General features: G+C 36.7%; 1 protein-coding gene across 1 annotated transcript in view; it reads left to right on the top strand.

Moving 5' to 3' along the window:
* The window catches only part of KHDRBS2 (KH RNA binding domain containing, signal transduction associated 2), a gene marked incomplete at both ends in the record, with an annotated part of 323,724 nt that overhangs the window by 293,561 nt on the left and 12,177 nt on the right, over window positions 1–17,986 (top strand). Inside the window, 2 exons of the mRNA XM_080343013.1 lie at window positions 1,226–1,308; window positions 16,168–16,226. Of these exons, the coding sequence (XP_080199139.1) occupies window positions 1,226–1,308; window positions 16,168–16,226 (142 nt within the window). The remainder of the gene's footprint in view (window positions 1–1,225; window positions 1,309–16,167; window positions 16,227–17,986) is intronic.

The following is a 17,986-nucleotide window of genomic DNA, read 5'->3' as shown; positions in this document are numbered from 1 at the left end:
CTTTGTGGAGTTTAATTAGCAGAAATAATGAAGTACCAAACTAACACTCTATTTTGTTTGTGTGGTTTTGGTAGTGTACCAGAGTGATTGTTTATTTGACTGCAGTTGCTTTGTAGCTGTCTCATGCTGTCCCTTCTATCGCGACCTAACTAAACTTTGCATAGCTTGTGGGAAAGGAAAAAAATTATCTTCTGCTGTAATTAATATTGAGTCAAAGATTTTTAAGCCCCCTATTTAGGACTTCCCATAACAGGAGTTTTTTCTCGTAACTATGAAATGTTCAGTTTCTATTTAACTAAACATATTTGCTCCTACAATTCATAGAGAAAAAGTGTTTCTGTACAGCATTTCTTGCCTACTCTGTTGTCTTGTCATATGAAAAGAATATATACAAAGTTATCCCCTGGATTATCTCTTTATTTATTCATTGTCTGGTTCCTGAGCACTCTTCGGTTCAAAGGCAGCTACAATGGGTGATAATTGCCCATGGACCCCTCAATAAAAGATTTGGGCATTAGATAAGCTGAACCACGAACTTGTGTCTCTGGTGCGGGCAGACTGGACATTTGTATGAGCTGTCCTGTTGGGACCCTTAACTTAGGTGGGAGGAACCTGTATTGAAGTGTTCGTTAACTTGTCACAGAAAACCATGTCTTTAATAAAAAAGTGGGATGCCTAATGAAAGAGAAGGTGCTTAACCTAAGTTAGCTATAAAAATCATAACCCATTACTTCTTCCACAAAGATGCACACATACTGTTTCTCAATAGGTTGTTTGGGTTTCCTTTTTTAAAAGACTGACTATTATGATCTTATAACAGTAACATTCTTTATAATGTTGTGCAGTCAACGTATTTTTCCTGCCATTTGTTCATTTCACATATAGGTATTTATGCAACCACTCATATAACAAATTTCTATGAATTTGTTGTTTTCATGATCATTCATCAGCATTCTACATAGATCCCACTGAAGCACTGTGGTTTGGACAGTACACTGCAATTTATCAGTGAATAAGCTGAGTTCTTAAGAGTGTAACTGATTTTTTTACCATTGCAACGTACAGGTTGTTCTTCATGATTCACAGTTCTCATCACTAGGCTGCATGATTTACATAATACTGGGCAAAATTAGCATGTGTGTGTTGACACAAGTTACTTTTACAGCTTGATAATGTGCTTTGATTTATCAGTTTTCTAAGCTGTGGTGTTCTACTTTTTCCCTAGGGATACGATGACGGATATGGGGGTGAATATGATGATCCAAGCTATGAGGCATATGATAACAGTTATGCCACCCAAACACAAAGGTAAGCATTTGTACTTTTACATTAATTTTTTTAGGAACACTTTTTCTCTTTCAGCTTTTCATGTAAATTTCCTGTTTTGTTTTCCACATTAAATTCTGCAGAATCTCTCAGTACTTTAAAAAGCTGTCAAAAAGTAATAGTGGCAGGGTTTATATATAGAATTATTTAGATGAAGCAAAAATGCTAGCAGCTATACTTTCAAAATTGGTGCAAATGAGGTGTATTTTTTGAAAAAGCAAGTGATTACATAATTTTGCTATCTGATATCATTCTGAACTTGTTTGTGCATTTTTTTTCCTTTAGTAGTGCGAAGTTGTCACGGGTATCTCATATTTATGGCTTTTACGATGTTTTGGGCAAAAACAGAGGGAGATAAAAAAATAATTATGGTGGTAAATATGTGCCACTGGTTGGCATCCATCATCAAGGTAAACTGTAGAATGGAATTGCATGCCTGAAATAAGGGTGAAGCTATCTGTTTTCAGCAAAGTACTTTCTCAGAAACTCTTAGAATTGATACAACCAACCCAGTTTGGAAATTTATTTTATGTCCTTACTGTATGTGATAATGGGGAAAATTACATTCACGTATGTTACGATTTGTGTCACTAAAATGAAGCAACAACATGATCACTTTTCATGTACTCATACCCCACGGGCACTCATCTATTAATTCAGCATTTGATCCGTGTTTGTGAAATATGGAATAACAGCTTTTTAACAGTTAAACTGAAGAATAAAAGGGTTCTTCAGCCAATTATTCAGAAATCACCCACATGGGTTGCTAAGGGTACATGTGAGACTCTGGAAGGGCAAATGAAAGTTTAACAAGAAAAGACACAGATTTTAACTCAGTTAATGTGATTCTCACTGGCCAAGAAAGCAATGTACACATACACAGCTCTTCACTCCGAAGACCAGAGGACCTTAAACCTGCTTTTTGTTTAACTGTCTTTTTTTGTTGAATGCTTTGCTGATAAAAATGCCTGTCAGAATTACATTCAGCTCCAGAACTGCTGCAGTGAGTGGCTCTTCAGCTGATAAAAAAATACTTTCTAAGTATTTTTATAACCAGTGAAGTATATTTGAAGGGATTTGTCACACCTAAATGTGAACACCATCAAGTATACTTTAACAAGACTTTTAAGTAATTATACATTACTTGCTGCACCCATCATGTCATTGTGTGGGTAGATATTCTTGTTGTCAAATGTTCTCCCAACTTATTTGAAAAGAATTCAGCCCATCTTTTGCTACAATAGGGAATTGTCACAGGAGATATTGCCTCCAATGTAAAAATAATAATTAGTTGGAAATCTTTCTGCTATGACATTTCTTTATATCATCTGAATTAACCTGTAATTTCTTTGCAAGTTGATGTTCCAGGCAACTAAATGACAAATATATCGAGTTTATGAGGAGTGTATTATAATCCAGCTAGAGCTGGCAGTGATAATTTGACTCAAGAAAGAAAACTTATAGAGTCACATGATTTTGTCAATTAAACAGCTATTAAGTTTAGTCATCAGATATGTTTTTTACTAATGTGGGCTACCTCCAGGATACCTAATCTATTTAAAATCTGCCACTAAAACATTTGCATTTGTAACATATGGCAGGACACACAGTCATGTTGAGTGCCACTGAATGCTGCAAGTAGTCTGTTGATTTCAAAGAGAGCACTTTCAAAACAATGCACTTCTCATTTCAGAGATTTAAAGAAGAAATGGACCGTTAGATATGCAGTTTGGATTTCTGTACCTTATTGACCATTTAGCTTCACAGAAACGCCTCCCTACTGAGCCAAAATAATAAAATACAATTAAATAGTATGACCCAAATATTTGTTTATATATATAAAAAAGTTTTCTCACAGTTTCAGATCTTGGTTATTAGTATACTCCAGTCATATAGGCAAGACATATCATGCACACACCGAACAAAGAAGATAAGCAGTACTGCTTCAAAATACTTACTCATCTCATCCCATGTGTGATTTACAGGAGGAAAAGGAAAAAAAAAAGATAACCAAAACAAACAAAAAACACACAAAAAAACCCCAAACACAAACAAAAAACCCCAAAAACAAACAAACAAAACCTAAATAAATAAATAAATAAAAACACCAACCTTGTAGACAGTGTCTGTGATCAGTGAGTCAGTGAGAAAAATATTATTACTTCCCTCTGCAGGGATTGCCTGAAATTCTAAAGCATGAGAGAAGAAAAAATTGTAGTTGGTGCCTTAATACAGAGTGCCAAGATTTCTGTTCACATTAAGGGCAGAGTTTCCACTCGCTTTTTGTCTTGTTAAGGAATCGACATGGAAATTCTCAGAGGAGGTACAAACTCTTGCCTGTCTCGCTATGCACGTTGACCAAGCCTGTTGACTTTCATTGCTCCAAATAAAAGAATGTGTTGGTGCAGGGGGCACAGACAGATGGGATGGGGTGGGTGGTTTGGATGGAAGCTGAATTCAGAGTGCTTTTGAGCTGAGCACATCCTAAGTCGTGCCTTGTTCCCCGGCTCACCCAATGCACAGAGTGAAGATAATGTTCAATCAGGCTGCCACCACCACCCCTGTTACCTATACCCTTGTCTTCCAGACCATATGTCTGCTTCCCATTTGCTCACCAGAGGCTTTCTGTCCATATATATTCCTTCTCAGGGCCATTGGACTTTCATTACCAAAGAGGTTTGATTTAGACTTTTTTATAAATTAGGCTCTGTCAATCAGAGAAAATGAGCATGCTATTAACATACACCACGGTGCTACAACATGGGATTATGATTTCGTAGCAGGAGCACCAAAAATACCAAGCCCTAAGATCATCCAGATGCAAGGAGAGATAAATGCTGTGTTTCTGTGCACAATTATCTGAAGATAAGTATCTGAACCTAAAGGTCAGAGGCAGTGTTGCTGGCCCAGCAACACATTTTTATAGGCCCTTCTCTAATGAACTCTACTAGTACCACCCTTCCAGACAGAGAGCTCTGTCCTTCATGACAGCAGTCTGATTTTTAGGCTGAAAATAGGGGGATGGGATCACTTCTGGAAGAGACTGTGACAGTCTTGGGATCAAACTGGAATGAAACCCACAATAAGTCTGCATGGCTGAATGAGCTGAGAGGCTTCTCAAGGGCACTTTGACATAGACACAATAAGCAACCTGAAAAAAGAGAACAGCAGGACCCTCACTATGGTAAGTGCAACCTGCACCTTATTATGATTGGGGTGACTGATTTTAGGAAGGAGAGAATTTGGGGCTATGACAAATACAGTCTATATTGCATGAGACATATCTTTCTTTAACAGAAGCTGTATTTCTAAGGCCACCTTTTTCCCTCCTCACTGTCCTGTCCAGGACACAAGATGAAACCTTAGGACAAAGATTTAAATGAACAATTGGCTGCCCTTCCCAACTGTGTGGAGTCTTGTAAATAATGGTTATAGACAAAAGACTACAGGTTTAGCAAGGAGATTTAGAAAACCTGCTCATTTTAGAAATTTGTTTATAATGATGTCAAAATACAGATTTTAAGGTAATTAGAATGAAGGCTTTGTCCAGTGCCAAAGAGAACAAGGAAACAAACATTTCAGTGGGCAGGAAAAGACATCAGATCTGACGTATTTCCCATGGGCGATATTGCAGGGCACTTTGAATTTCTTGGCGAAACCTCTTTTTCTTCTCTCTTCCTCTCACTTCCATACAGTGTGAAGATGGCTTTCAGTGATAAGTACATCTGCCTGCCCAGACACACCAAGAGATATGCAGTAGTTGTTAAGTTTATACATTACTCCCTAGGCACTCGGAAGTCAGGCAGCGAACACTCAGACCCTTTCTGCCAGCTAGATTTACCTCTGGAGTCTCTAGTCTCACAACTTGGGTTAAAAATATAAAACCAAGACATGCTATTCAGAAGTGAAAATCCCTTTCTGAGTATGATTGCTAGTCCTGCTCCTCACCATTGCCTGTTCACCCATGTCAATGGTGAGGGACAGAGGGGAGGTAAGGGAAAGAATTAGCCTAATGTTCTCAAAAAGCCGCATCTCATCTCAGCAACCAGTTAATATCAATCTCAAGTTTTCCACTCCCCTTACACTTGCTACTTAAAAACTTGTAAGAAATATATTCTTATTGTCTAACAGAATTCTGGCATTAAAAAAAATTACTATCACTGCACATGTGTTTAGGTAGATTCAACCCTCACCTGTGAGACCTTCTGTCAGGTGCTGCCCAAATTCCGTTGTTAAGGTAGATGTCATTCCCGTGCAGGCCTGTAAAGGTTTGCTGCTTGTCCACTTTTTGATGATTCTTAGCAACTCAAGCACACTGGTATTTTCAATGGTTTCTTACCTTCAAGCCATGCTGGAACGTGTTGTGGCAACCGTTCTTACTTTTAATTCCCACTCAGATGTTGATTCACACAAGTAAATATGATTTTTACAGGGCAACAGGCAAGTTCCTGAAACAAAACTCAAAAATGAGAGAAGTATCAATTTCCAACTCAGCTGTAACACAGAAGATGTAGGAGAATCCTATTAGTTTTCAAAATATAATACACTTTTTTATCTTCTTAGCAGGAACTTTTAAGTCAGTTGAACCACCACTGTCCAGGATTCATGACCTGGGAACACTAGATCACAAGGAGAAAAAGATGAAAAGTTTTGTGAGAGAATCTACAAGATCTGCCTCTCTGGTTACTCAAAGCGTGGTAGGAGTCACACAAAGTGTGGCCAAACCCCTCAACAAAGATCAAATGAATAATTTTGTGGCAGTGGATCAGTTGCTGATGAATCAGCTGAGAACCACAATGTCCAGGAGAGCCATCTTCAGCTCTGCTAACACATCCACTGACCTTTGTGTCTCTGCCAACACCAGCAGTTTCATTTCAAAGGTACCATGTCTCACAGCCAAAAGATAGACTAAGGAAGTCTGGGACTGACAGGTTAGTCACGGGACAAACCGTGAATAGTACGTTCTATTTAAGCCACTTGTGCATAACCTTACCAGCCATATGTAGTGTAAACAATGGGGGAAAAGCAAAGTCAATGACTGTCCATTGAAGCTTAAGATTTGTGTTTGATACAGCGTCCCTGTTCCACAGTATTATGTTAGATAACTGCCAAAATGAAAGTATCTTAGGGGACCGAAAAAGAGAGAAAGAAAAGGTGCAGTATCAGAGAATTTCAAGTTGATTGGCATAGCTTTCAACTAACTGAATTATACTTAACTCAAAAGATACAATTATATCTAGTTCATACCCATAGCTATGCTGTCATGTGCAAAGTCCCACTGAGCTCCTGTGTCTCAATGATAGTAACAAAAGTATAACAAGAAGTTTCAGGGCATATATGGTGCCTATGTGCACTTTCCTGCTATGGCAAATGGTTGCTATGATCACATCAATGTAGTAGTATCTCAGTGATTATATGTTCATAATGATACCTATCAATTCAACCCTTAACAGGCTCTGCAGTTCTGATTCATGTTCTTATAATGACTCAGACTCACTGAAAATTTCAAGAACATATTCAACCATTGAGATTGAATATATGACAAACTATTGACTTTGAAAATAAACTTTGTTTTCCTGGTTATTCTTGTTTCCATTGTTAAGTTCATTCTGTCTACTGTACAGCTTGTGTTAACAGCTCCATTTTGTGCAGTATGGGCTGCTAGTACAGGGGACTTAGGGATCACTTATTTCTGATCTGATAAGAAGGAATATAACATGGACAACCATTCAGCCCATGTCACTTTTGTGGCTTATGGTACAATCACTTCAGTGATGGACTATTCTTCTCTCCAAGCTCCATTTGTATTCAGCAAAAATGATGGCCATATGTTTCAGTAACAGCAATTTAGTCTTAACATTAGGAGAGAGTGAAGAACACTAACAGATCTAGAGTGCTTGGTAATCTCCATCACTATAGCTTTTAAAACCACATTAGACAAATTTCAGTGAAAAGCCATGTAAAGAAATTTGTGTTCTTATAGGTAGACAAAATTATCTGGGTCACACGTTAAGATCACTTCTACCTCTATTTTCTGTTACCTTTTCTCCTCTTTGTTCATGCACAACTACGTTTACTTCAAGGTAACAACACAGGATAATCTAATTGGGCTAAGGAAGCTGTTTTATTACAAATAGAAAGTAACTCAATTTTCAAAATCCATTTTGATGTATGGGGTGTTTATGACTGATAAAAATCCTTTTAGGAACAATTAAAGTAAATCTGATGTTTCAAGCACTAAAAAAGTAAATGAATTTTTCATAGAGCAGGATCCTGGTTTTCATATGTTTCTCATCTGTTATTAAGTTACAATACATAATTCTAGTCTCTTCCTTCAGGATGATCTCATAATAAGTATATTAGATCTTAATTTTTCAGAGGTAGCATTTTCATCTAGATACACAGATGTACAAAAACTGAAGACTGTAGCACATCTCACAGTACAATGCAGCACTGGATGACCTTTCTGGTTTAGACTGTCTCCTTATGCTGGAAAGGGGCAAAATTCATTAGGGGGGAGAAAAAAAATCTTATATACAAAAGTATCAAGACACTGAAGAGTTATGCTACTATTATTTGCCACTACAAATAAAATTAATATCATGGGTAACTCATGTGAAGCATAAACTATCTTAGATGCTCCTTGTAGCTTCAAGTATTGATGTAGACTTCTTACAACAGTGCCAGGGCTTATACAACAATAGTTAGTGCAAATTGCAACCTGAAACCTGTTCTGTCAGTCTTCTCACTGACATCTCTATTCATTAGAAGAGTAAATAAGTCTTGCACAATTCTGCAAGAATGAATTGCTAAAAACCTTCTGCTGTGGATCTAAGGGACAGACAGCAGTAGCATTCAGATTTTTTACATTGTTTTTACTGATGTGACAGATGTCTTGGAGCCACCCAGTTTAGAGGCCACCTTCCTGTGACTCATGTTAACAGCATTAACTTTAGCATCACTGTAAACTCTACAAATCCAAGTATCTGATCAGCATGTTACTGTGCTGGAGTTCTACAACTGAAAAACGTATGCGTTCTTCAAAGATCTTTGAGTCAAAGTTCCTGAAAAGCTTCTACCTGCATGGCAAAAATTACTCCTATATTGTGCAGAACCTTTTTGTGCTAATTTTTTAAAGGAAAAATCAATTTGAAAACTCATCAAAATCTAATTAGAACAGTTACTTGAGAAGACCATTGCCAGCAGCAAATAGCTCTTGTTCAGCAGATAAGTTCTGATCCCTATTTCTGGACTCAGTGTTAAAATGACAGCTATCAGTTTCCTTACAGACATCTAGGGAGAGGAGAGAAGCCTGGCAGACTTCTACTAAATTCCAATATCGTGCCAGTGTCTCTAGCATGTTTGTACCTATTACTTGCAATGCAGTTCAGTGTTTCCTGAGGTGTCCAAATATCTCCACTCTCTCCAGTGGAATCTTCAGTTATAACGCTGTGGAGAGATTTCAAAGCAAAAGATGACAGAAATGCTCAGCATAAAAATAACATTTTGGCTGTTTAATTGAATATCAAAAAATCTACAGAGCAAATATTTTTGAACAGTCTTAAGACAGAGACTTGGAGCTGCCTTTGAGAAACTCGCAATTGCGTTCTTTCATCATGTCTTGCTGAGGAACTTATGTAAATGACGGTTCTCAGATTCGTATATTCTGATGCGTTCAGAAGGAAAACACCAAGGGAGGTCAGTGATCTTCCTTGAATGTACAATGAATCTAGTAGGTATTTAAAGCAATTATCAGATACCTTTATTTAATCAATCGGTCCCACTGTTTTTGATTGCTTGCTTTTTGAAAAGTTTCTGCAGACCAGTTGTGGAGAGAACTATACTTAACCATAGTTAAATGAGACAGTTTTGTCCTTAGTTTAAAAATGACAGCTAGACAGAACTGTGAATAATCATTAATTTAGTAGATTATCATGTTTAAATCTTTTGCTGTTGTGATCAGAGGTTTACTCACTTCTCTCTCACTATCAAAATATTACTGTACAGTAAAATATAGAGACACATAAATATAATCCAAGTTGCAATAGGTAGAGTGGCTATACTGTTCTTTGTAAAATGGGATATTCATTCTTATTTTCTCTACTGTGCACTCACTTTTTAACCAGTATGCGTTGTATTTATACTTTGCCATATTTCATTTTGGTTTTGTCCTTATAGCCACCTGTTCATAAATAAAGATTTCCCTGTATTTTATTTCCAAACTGTTGAAATCGATCAAGCCAAGAAGCCTAGAATATGACATTTTATGTATCTTCACAGCAATCCACTTATGGCATTCATCATCAGAAACTGTTTTCAAATGCCACTTCTCATTTATTTGATTCGATGAGCAAAATGGAATAAAATTTCATTACTCTGAAGTAGAGAAAAGTTTTTCCTCTAAAACTGAGTAGGATTCCTAAAATTCTGCATCATTCCCTTTGCAAATACTGTGTCAACAGATATTTTGTATTATATTCTGAAATAGTAATAATTCTGTGTCTGTGAGAAAAGTACAGTGGAATAGACAATATTTGGATAAAAATCACACTGTGCCTATGGTTGTAGCAAATAACCAGTAGATTATTTTCTATTTCAGATGTTGCAAAAAGTTCAGAACCCAAAGTTATCTTCCAATTACGATGGCTCTCCTTTCCTATGCTTGTATAACTCTACTATCTTCATTACTTATTTTATTTTTTAATTCAGATTTGCAATAGCATGAAATCAAACATAGGAAGACACCAGAGACAGTTGAGATCTAGTTTAACTTCAGGTGTGTTATAAGCTACTAAATAAATCCAGGGAGTACAATCAAACTCAAGGTTTCGTTAAAAGGGAGATTTCATCCACTGAAACGTTCATGTTATTCCATTAGTTCTAGAGATCTGTTCAGTAAAGGACTATATTCATGATTTAAGGCTGAATCCTACAACAGGTTCCTTTATTCAAAAGATTTCTCATCTTTCCTATAGATATAACGCTCTGTTAAAGATAGATGTTCCAGTAAGTTTCAGATTCCCAGGAGGATTATTCCTTTATTCACACATTTCCACTATGAAATATTATGAAATGTTATTTTACAAAAATGGCAATTCATGTGAATGCACATCTTGCTCATCTGTCTTCCAAGCAGAAGCATACTACTTTTTGTAAATAGCTTTTCCTTCATGGCCAGCTATGTGTTAAATCCTGCTGGCTCCCTCCTTCGTGTAGGAGGGAGAAGCGTTCCATACGCAGTCTTACATAAACTGACTGCAGTAGCATTAGACAGGATCCTGTGAGCACAGAAGCTGAGTATTTGATTGTATCCATTATCGATGTTGAAAGGTGTAAACTCGTGAGAATTACTCAACAGAAATGATATTGAGAAAGAGGGAGATAATGGGAGATAGGAGACAAAGACCTTAAAGGATCCATTTGAGGAAGTGGAGAAGAATGAGAGTTGTCTAAAATATTGAATCCCACCTCTAGGGATCCTTGTGAATTATCCTGGGTCTTAGCTTGACTCAAGAATCTGTTCTCTGAAGCTAACCCAAACTGGGATATATCTATAAGGAGTGCTAAGGTTTCATTTATCTGTGTCTGTCGAAAGTATCGATGCTGATTGCAAGCTGACAACGGCTGGGAATCCCTCTTCAAAGAGTGCCAATCCTAATACACAATATTGTTTCACTCTCGTTTTGTTGAGTGAAACAACACAAAGTGGGTTATTTTTATTTCTTCAAAGGATAACATGGAAGTTTTTAATCTGTTTGATTATGAATCTGAACTGTGGAACTTCACTGGCACCAGCTGAATCTCTAGTTTGGACCAATTCAAGTATTTTACAAAATAAGCCTTATTATTATCTAATGGCTGAGTTATAACTTCAAGGTTGATCAAAAGCCTGTTTTCTAAATTGACTAACTTTTTCCTAAATATTTCATAATAAAAGATTCCTATAATAGTCTCCCATTTAAAAGGTACAACCATTAAGAAGAAAAATAAGATATAATCATATCTTCACAGGAGGGGAAAAAAAAGTTAAATTTAAATCATCAGGTCTTAATCAAAGGCTTTCAGTTTCTTAGGATCTTTCAGGATAGACTGTAGAGCACACTTCACCTATACAGATCCATGTGTTAGCAGAATTTAAAGCTGATGAACGATGGACCCTTTCAGCTTTGCCTTTCGTAGGCCCATTATATGCTTGCAACCATATTTTGTGCTCCACAATTAGACAACAAAAAGTTAGGTGCATCTCTCAGCAAGTGAAAGCAAAGAACAAAAAGAGAAAGAGGAAGAACAAAAAATCCCACAAAAGACATGAGGGAACAAGAAGTACTCAGGTTCTACAGTTCTTGCAATGTACTGCTGCTTTATATTACAGAAGCCGTAGGAGCAGCCGGGGAACCAGATGGCCATGTTGGCAACTCAGGGTGTCTTGCCAGCAGCTTTCTGCAGGTGCAGGAAGAGATTGATCAAAGGCTAATGCACTCAATTCATTAATGTCATGATTTCCTATACCTAATGACGTTGATCTCTGAGTAGTGAACATCACCCTGACCCCAGGTAGCTTGTTGACCCAAGAGTCACAGTTTTGTGGCTTCAGTCTTTTGTTTGCTATTCTCTGCTTAAACCACACTAGAGCACCATTCTCTACAGCCTTTTGGGTAACACGCTGTGTGGTTTCCCATGGGTGTTGACAGTCAAATTGGGATTCATTTTCTCTTAGCTAATGTCAATTTGAAAAAGTTCCAGTTAACGAGAGCTTAAAAGCCTTAAAAGCCTTTTTTAAGGTTGCTATTTAGATAGAGTCTCTGTATTTGAGCCTTTCTCGTACCACAGGAGCACCAGATAATACAGATTGGAAGACATCTCAGGAGGGTTTTATCTCTCAAGTAAGGAACATCATTTGTGGGTTAGGTTTTTTGTGGGGTTTTTTTTGTTTGTTTGTTTGTTTTTAAACTGATCTTGCTTTATCTGCATGAAGAGAGGACATCACAATTTTATGGAGACTTTGATCTCAAACCGTTAAAAGTAATAGGTTTAAAAGCATCAACCAAACTCAAAAGTTTAAAATATGTATAAATAGGCTATTATTGTGAAGATTAAAAGTATGTGTAGTATTAATTTTCTTGCCCACAGAATGGGATCAAGGAGAGAATCGTACATCTTTGTTGGAAAAGTTTCATATAGATAGAGAAAAATTGCATCAGAGCTTCTCACAATGCAAGCCATTTGAGATATAAAAAGAATTAAGTTGCTTGTAGGATTCATAGTTCCATGTATATCAATTCTTCCACAAGTGTTACATGTAGAAAGTTCCTGAAGTCTAAGTCATGGCACATCAAGACCTCTATGTTTCAGAAGTCCAGTGTTAAGGTATAGTGCAATACTCAGAAAACTTTGGAGTAAAAGCTGAGAAGCTGACGATGAGATCATCTTATCTGCTTTGTAAAATGTATTGCGTCCTGCCTTCAGGTGAGCGTATGTACTTAAGTAAATTACACCTCATGTTGCTTGAAAGTAATGAATGGTAATGACAGATAATAGTGTCTTGTTTCCAATTAGCAGTACCAAGAGAGCCTGAGGTTTCTAGATCACCGTATTTTCCAGGAACAGTCTGAGAACTTTAGAATTAAATAAACAAGTTTTATTTATGCTGAATGCATTTGTTGATTATTTCCTTCCTCAGCTGGGCATGATGCAAATGAAGTACATCTCTCATAGTTCAATAATCTAAAAAAGACCTTATGTATATAAAGCCATATTCCATCACTCATTTTTTATAAACATCATCTTTTGTCCACTTTGCTAAAAAGCAGAGGGAAATGTTTACAAACACATGCATGTAATAGATTAGCGTGAATATTCAGAAAGGTTTAAAATAGAGCCGACTAATGAATAAGCAGTCTGGCTCACAAAACATGAGTTTAAATCAGGTATTTCATACTAAGAAATTTTCTTCACTTAGGTATTGTTCAAAAAAACTTCTAATATGAGTTGGCAAGGAATTTGAAATGCCATTTTGTCTCAAATCTATGAAAAATGTGTATTATTCAGGAAAATAAAGCTGGAGAACTTAGGTCACAATCATGTATTGTACTATGAATTATGTGTTTTCAGAAATGTGTTAAGTATTGTGCTCACAGATATCAAATATGCAGTATATAACAAATCACTTTCTTTCTACAGTTGCAATACAACTTGTTATTTTAATGGTTTGTGTATTAACTTTGTATTCTATTTATAATGTATTTCAGTTCAGAATGTTCCCTGTGCAGGATTTTTATCTCACATTGTTATTGTCTGTATGATTGTGTGTTTTTTTCTCTAATAAAAACATACAACAACAAAAACATAGCAATGAATTTTTACTTGCTGTTGCAAGTGTTGACTTTTGCTGGGTGTTATGTCGATGGTAGTAGCTCAAGGCCCTACTCGGTGACCACTGAAAGCAGGACTGCTGTTGATAACTTACGGGCCTTTGGATTGGGTCCCAAATGTGCTGCTTTTAAAGCTGACCTTTGGATGCAGCCGCTTTGTTTTATAAAATGTATCAGGAAGAATTATTAACATCTTATCTACTGACAGAAAATGGGAGTTCTGGGCTTCCTCTTGTAACTCCACTCACTAGTCCAACAGCCTCCTCCACTCAGAAAAGCAGGCATTATGCCAAAATGCACCTGCTTAAATTGTACTACAGTAGATTTTTCATGCGGCTGTCTGCCAGATTGGGTGCTAAGTCATCTGTCTGTTCTGAACATTTCAAGTAATTTCTTAGGTCTAAACCATGAGCCCTGTAGATATGACTAGATACATTACTTAACCCTGATGCTGCCAGTGCGCTAGTTCACCTAACATAATCCTATAATTGTATTCAACTGACTATTAGAATCATTGCAAATATAGACTGCTTAGTATATTCAACAAATAAAAGAGATATCCTTCCTCCTTTTTTTGCACCACTTCAATAGGAGGGTGTATCTATTTATATAATTATTTTTCAAACAGCTGGATGGCCCCCATTGTCCTGGAAAGTAATGCTCTGCAGTGATTATGTCTTCAGGAGCTTGGTTGGCATTGGAAAAGAATCCTTAGAAGTATTAACTTCATTTTCATTCATGTCACTTCTGTGTCCACTGTCTGCAACTGCTTTAGCAAATGAGTTTCATATGTCTGAGATATTGACATCAGCGTATTATCCACTCACATGAATGACTTCTGGCTAAATTGCTAAATTAATGCACAACTATTATAGTTGCATTTTCAGTTCAAAGAAACTCCACAGATGTGTGTGGCTGAATACTGACTATGAGAACTGTGCCTAGCCAGTCAAGGGATGACGTATCCCAAATCAAAACAGGTTGACTGTCAATTCTCAGATACAAGCAATCGGTGCTTTTAAGTGAGATACAGCACATGAATTATTTTCATAAATTATTCCAAAATTAGTTATGGATAGTTTTGAAGTCTGAGAAATTAAAAATCTGATTACAGGCAGTTTGTGAACAAAGAAGTCAAAATTAGTTAAGAAAATAAGTTTTATAGATAGCTTGTTTATTTCTTGCATCTGTGAAATAATTTTACTTCCAGCCCACTGTCAACTAAGCTTCTCTTTCACGTGTAAACTAATATTTTTTAAACGGTAATCCAATATAGAAAATTGTCTGAGCAATAATGTTATAAATACTGCAATACTGAGCTGATTGCATGCTTCTGTTCATTTTGCAAGAATCTGTCTCACACAGTGTAAAAGGAAAAAGAAGCAAAAGTGACAATAAAAAATTAACAACAGGGAACATGTTACATTTTCTGCTTGGTTCACTGCAGTCAGAAGAAATACAATATAGTAGAATTCCTGGAGTTTTGAAGTTTTTCTGGGAAGACTCTCATTCTTGTTGTGTCTAACCTGGTACTAATAACAGCAGTAGTCTGATCTTGAATTTGGTATCAGGTACCAAAACCACAGTGCTAACTGTAAACAATAACAGTCAAGCAAAGGTGTGAATCATTCAATTTCCATTTCATTATGTCTTAGAGGTCATATTTTCTGGGTGTCCACTCCAGGTGATAGCTGAGGATTGCTCATTATCAGGATGCAACTATAATCTGAAATCTTTGGATAACATGTTAATATCACCATATATAATTAATTAACAGAAAGCAGTGAAAAAGTGTGTTTGAGGCTCTCAGTCTGATTTTCCACTCCTTGACCCTCGGTACTTTCAATATACATTTTATTGATTACTGTATAAAACTTTCTTTTGGTGTCCAATAACTGCAAAAGGAAGATGGCTATGGAGAATCAGCTTTCTCTCCACAAGCAGTGGAAACATAATGTCTTTTTCAGGAGCAAAGCTGAAAACTTGACCGTGTTTTGGGTAAAGATAAGTAGTTACAGGTTCCACACAATACAGTACAGTCAGCTTTGGGGAAAATGAACTATGCTGAGTTTGAAACCGCAAAAACATTTGGAATTACAGATAGATAAATGAGATTAACACCTCTTTTGGCAGTTCAACAATAGTGAATAATAAAGTGGATGGTCTTTTTTCAGACCTTATTTTTGCAAATAGAATTTATGTCAGTGTTTGTCACATTTCCTAGGTTTACATATTTAGGACCAAACTCATTTTATCCTCAATAGATAAGAAATGTGATGTGCTATATAATAGCTGTTATTGTCACTGACACGTTTTCTTTCATATTTTTTAAATTCTCACTATCCCTGAAACTAGCTGCACTATGCTATCATGTAAAAGTGCTAAAACACATCTCATTTTCTGTGCTCTGTTTTTGGTTTTAGTTGGTTACCTATGATAATAATAACATGGCTATCTGAATCTGTTACAGTGTGCCTGAATATTATGACTACGGTCACGGAACAAGTGAAGAGGCTTATGACAGCTACGGTAAGGTCTATTCTATCTTCAGCAAAAGTGTGAAATCAAAAGAAAAAATCTGTCACTGACAGATCAGAAATTATTTACACATACTTTTCTTCCTTTCTTTCTCGGCTTTTACAAAGGCAAAGCAAAATGGATTTGTGTAACTTTAGGGTGAGGTTTGACTTATTGAAGTAGGACCAGAAAATTGGACAGATCAATTTTGATCAAAATTACAAAGCCAATTAATCACAGTCACAGATCAGTTTAACAGCAACACCGAAGTTTCTGATTAGTGCCTGACTGAATTTCACAGCGTTAAGTTTCAGTTTGCTTGATGTACCAACCACACTATGCACCTGCCACTGTCATATGCACCACTTCAACCAGCACGTTTTGTGAGATTTTGAAATGTGGCCCTAGTCAGGGTGGAAGGGGAGGGTGCTGTACCACCATGGAAGCCCATCTGCACTGTGACAGAGGAGTATCTCATGCCATATGGGGCAATAGAAGAAGAGGGAGCACTGCACTCTCTGCACCTCCCCAGCGAGTCTGTGTCTGAGCTCCAGTAGTTGCACTTCATGGGAACTGAGCGCATGAGATGAAAAGAAAGTATTGCTCCAATGTGTACAGCACATTTTCTAGGTCTGTTTTTTTTAATCTTAGTGATGTTTCCATAACTAATTAGAATCTAGTCCATTTTCTCCTAATCAATATTTTTCAGTTCATTGTACCATCAGATGGCACAGTGAATCTCACTCTGACATTTTCACTGGCATAACAGAGCAAAGCTGACTATTGTCAGATTAAAGAGTGACCGCAGTATACTCAGCAGAGATGTCACACTTGATTTACTACTAATAATAAACTATCATAAGTTTACATGATGACTTCCAAAGCATTGCAAAAATGAGAGGTGCTGGAAATGACACTGCAAGTAAAAGTTGCAGTAAGGAGTTACACAAGTATTGCTGCTTGAAAGAAATAATTTTATTCATTCAGCTGTGAAGCAAATGTCACTGTGATGCAAAGCTGCAGTTTCCTTTGTATTTATACAGAAATCCTGAGACATTACTGAGATGTTGTCAAAATTATTGCATTGCATAATCAGAAATAACCTACTTTTTGTATAATCAATACATTTGGATAAGACAAAGTGCAGTTAAGCATATTTTCAGTGCTAAACAAGTAATAATAATAAATTACCTATATGAGTGTGTGTGGTTCAGTTACCCATTGTTTTGTTTCCTTTTGTTTTGTTCACCTGCAGTGAAAGATCTTTTCTCTGGTCTACAGACACCCTCTCCACCTCTGCTCCCAAGTGCATTGCTGAGGCTTTGGGCTATGCAGAAAGGCTTAGTCTGAGCTCAGCAGTGAGAATTACCACTGTTTAACTTTTAACTAGGCTCCCCCACACGGCATCTCAGTGTGTTTGGGCAAGACATTTAAAGTAATGTCACTCTTCCTCCAATCCCTCATTTGTAAAACTAGAAGAATATTACTTGTTTTCCCAGCAGGGGTTTTGAATTGACTAATTAGCTAAGGCTTAGAAAGTATTCAAGGAGTGGGATCATGACTAAATTTATGCACTGCATGGAGCTCCTTTTTTTTTTTTCCTGTTTTTTGTTTTGTGTTTGGGGTTTTTTTTGTTGTTTGTTTGTTTGTTGTGGTTTTTTTATCTTATCTTTAAATATATTGTTGATAGTTGTGGAGTTTCTTTTTGCTTAAACTGTTTTCTGAGATGGCATTTGAATACAAAGGTCTGGAATAGTTTTACCGGTAAACTG

The sequence above is a fragment of the Nesoenas mayeri genome, assembly GCF_963082525.1.
Source record: "Nesoenas mayeri genome assembly, chromosome: 3".
In the NCBI taxonomy this organism is placed as follows: Eukaryota; Metazoa; Chordata; class Aves; order Columbiformes; family Columbidae; genus Nesoenas; species Nesoenas mayeri.
This window is presented reverse-complemented; position numbering and strand designations above follow the sequence as displayed.